The 2,459-nt window shown below is 37.1% G+C and overlaps 1 protein-coding gene across 1 annotated transcript; it reads left to right on the top strand.

The window, feature by feature from the left end:
- The first annotated feature begins 1,238 nt into the window (after positions 1 to 1,238).
- LOC103218874 (taste receptor type 2 member 43) lies at positions 1,239 to 2,165 on the top strand. The gene has a single exon (XM_037990129.2). It carries the CDS (start codon positions 1,239 to 1,241, stop codon positions 2,163 to 2,165), a length of 927 nt encoding a protein of 308 aa, XP_037846057.1.
- Positions 2,166 to 2,459: the final 294 nt, after the last annotated feature.

Below are 2,459 nucleotides of genomic sequence, written 5' to 3'. Positions count from 1 at the left end.
ATTAATGAGCTGAAAACCCTCAGTGGGAAAATAACACTAATTTCATCTGGAAACCTCTTGGACATGCGTTTTTTAATTTGGAAATTACAAGAAAATAAATTGTTCCGTTCATAAGTGGTGTGCCCATGTTTGTATTTGTGTGCATATTTATGATCTTGTGAGTAACAAAGTTATACAAAAGTATTAGCAGCTAGCAGATCTTATGGAGTACTGGACTGCCTGTGGTTCTCAAGAAAATCTTAGACGCTTTTGACAAAAGCAGTTTGGATTCTGTATATTTAAATATGTCATTAAAAAATGTCCATATAGGTGATGATCTTAGATATGACCAAGCTCCCTTTAAGAATTCAGACATTTACTATATGATGTATGTATTGCGTTACAAAACTTCCCTAACAACTGAAGTCGCTAATGACAAATGATGGAGAGGTTACACAAGAAAAAATTGCAAACACTGAAAGAGAATATGTCCTTGTTTGCATACCAGCAAATGAGAATTCAGGTTTCATGTCATCGTCAGTGTGAATAATTCCAGCCTAAAACAAGAACAGACAGTGAATGAATGAGTTAATTTGAGTTTGAAAATAAGAATGTTTTCCATAAAGAAATCATTGAACTCATCAATTAACATGCCATGGTGATTTCTGGCTTGGAAATTGTGACACTTGTCACAACAATTAAAAGTAAAAAGAATGTCACAGCACATTAAAAAATCAGGTGCATATGGTATTTAAGGTCAGGATATTCAAGCAATCACACAGTTGTAGTACACTGAGAGGTGAAGCCAGCTAGACTTCCTGGATGGAGTGGGCACTTGGAGAATTTTTCTGTAGCTAGCGAAAGGATTGTAAAATGCTCCAATCAGTGCTCTGTAAAATGCACCAATCAGTGCTCTGTAAAATGCACCAATCAGAAGGATTCTAAAAGTAGCCAATTGCAGGGAGGATTGAAGAAAGAGCAGTCTGATAGGACAAAAAAGGAAAATGGGAGGGGACAAATAAGGGAATAACAGCTGCCTGGGTCACCTCCTACTCTGTGGAAGCTTTGTCTTTTCACTCTTCACAAGAAACCCTGCTTCTGCTCACTCTTTGGGTCTGTGCCATCTTTAAGAGCTGTAACAGTCACTGTGAAGGTGTGTGTCTCCAACATTGAAGTCAGCGAGACCACGAACCCACCTGCAGGATCTAACTCTGGACACACTACCAGCATTTTAAAAATTTATTTTTGTCTGTTCAGACATGATAACTTTTTTACCCATCATTTTTTCCATTCTAGTAGTAGTTACCTTTGTTATTGGAAATTTTGCTAATGGTTTCATAGCATTGGTAAATTCCATTGAGTTGGTCAAGAGACAAAAGATCTCCTTTGCTGACCAAATTCTCACTGCTCTGGCGGTCTCCAGAGTTGGTTTGCTCTGGATATTATTATTAAATTGGTATTCAACTGTTTTGAATCCAGCTTTTTATAGTGTGGAAGTAAGAACTATTGTTTATAATCTCTGGGCAGTAACCAACCATTTCAGCAACTGGCTTCCTACTAGCCTAAGCATATTTTACTTACTCAAGATTGCCAATTTCTCCAACCTTATATTTCTTCACTTAAAGAGGAGAGTTAAGAGTGTCGTTCTGGTGATACTGTTGGGGCCTTTGCTATTTTTGGTTTGTCATCTTTTTGTGATGAACATGAATCAGATTATACAGACAAAAGAATATGAAGGAAACATGACTTGGAAATGCAAATTGAGGAGTGCAATGTACCTTTCAAATACGACTGTAACCATACTAGCAAACTTAGTACCCTTCACTCTGACCCTAATATCTTTTCTGCTGTTAATCTGTTCTCTGTGTAAACATCTCAAGAAGATGCAGCTCCGTGACAAAGGATCTCAAGATCCCCGCACCAAGGTCCACATAAAAGCGCTGCAAACTGTGATCTCCTTGTCGTTATGTGCCATTTACTTTCTGTCCATAATGATATCAAGTTGGAGTTTGGGAAGGGTGGAAAACAAAGCTGTCTTCATGTTCTGCAAAGCTATTAGATTCAGCTATCCTTCAGCCCACGCATTCGTCTTGATTTGGGGAAACAAGAAGCTAAAGCAGACTCTTCTTTCAGTTTTGTGGAATGTGAGGTACTGCGTGAAAGGACAGAAGCTTCAATCTCCATAGATTGACAAGAGGGGCATTGTGTGTCTTCTAACAGAAAACAAACTGGTGGTGTGTGAAACATTTTCTATTTCTTACTGATTTTTCTGTAATATACATGTATGAATAATTTCCAAATGTGTACCTAGAAAAGTCATTGACCTAAAATTAGTCTTAAAAAGTATATATATATACACACACACATATTTATATGTGTGTGTGCATATATATATGTGTGTGTGTTTATGTGTGTATGAAAGCTTAGAACATTCGCAATAATGTGACCTTTTTGTGTTTTTTCATACAGACTATCAAATT

This window comes from Chlorocebus sabaeus, chromosome 11 (genome assembly GCF_047675955.1).
Source record: "Chlorocebus sabaeus isolate Y175 chromosome 11, mChlSab1.0.hap1, whole genome shotgun sequence".
NCBI lineage: Eukaryota > Metazoa > Chordata > Mammalia > Primates > Cercopithecidae > Chlorocebus > Chlorocebus sabaeus.
Note: the sequence above shows the minus strand (reverse complement) of the source record. Positions and strands in the feature narration are given on the sequence as shown.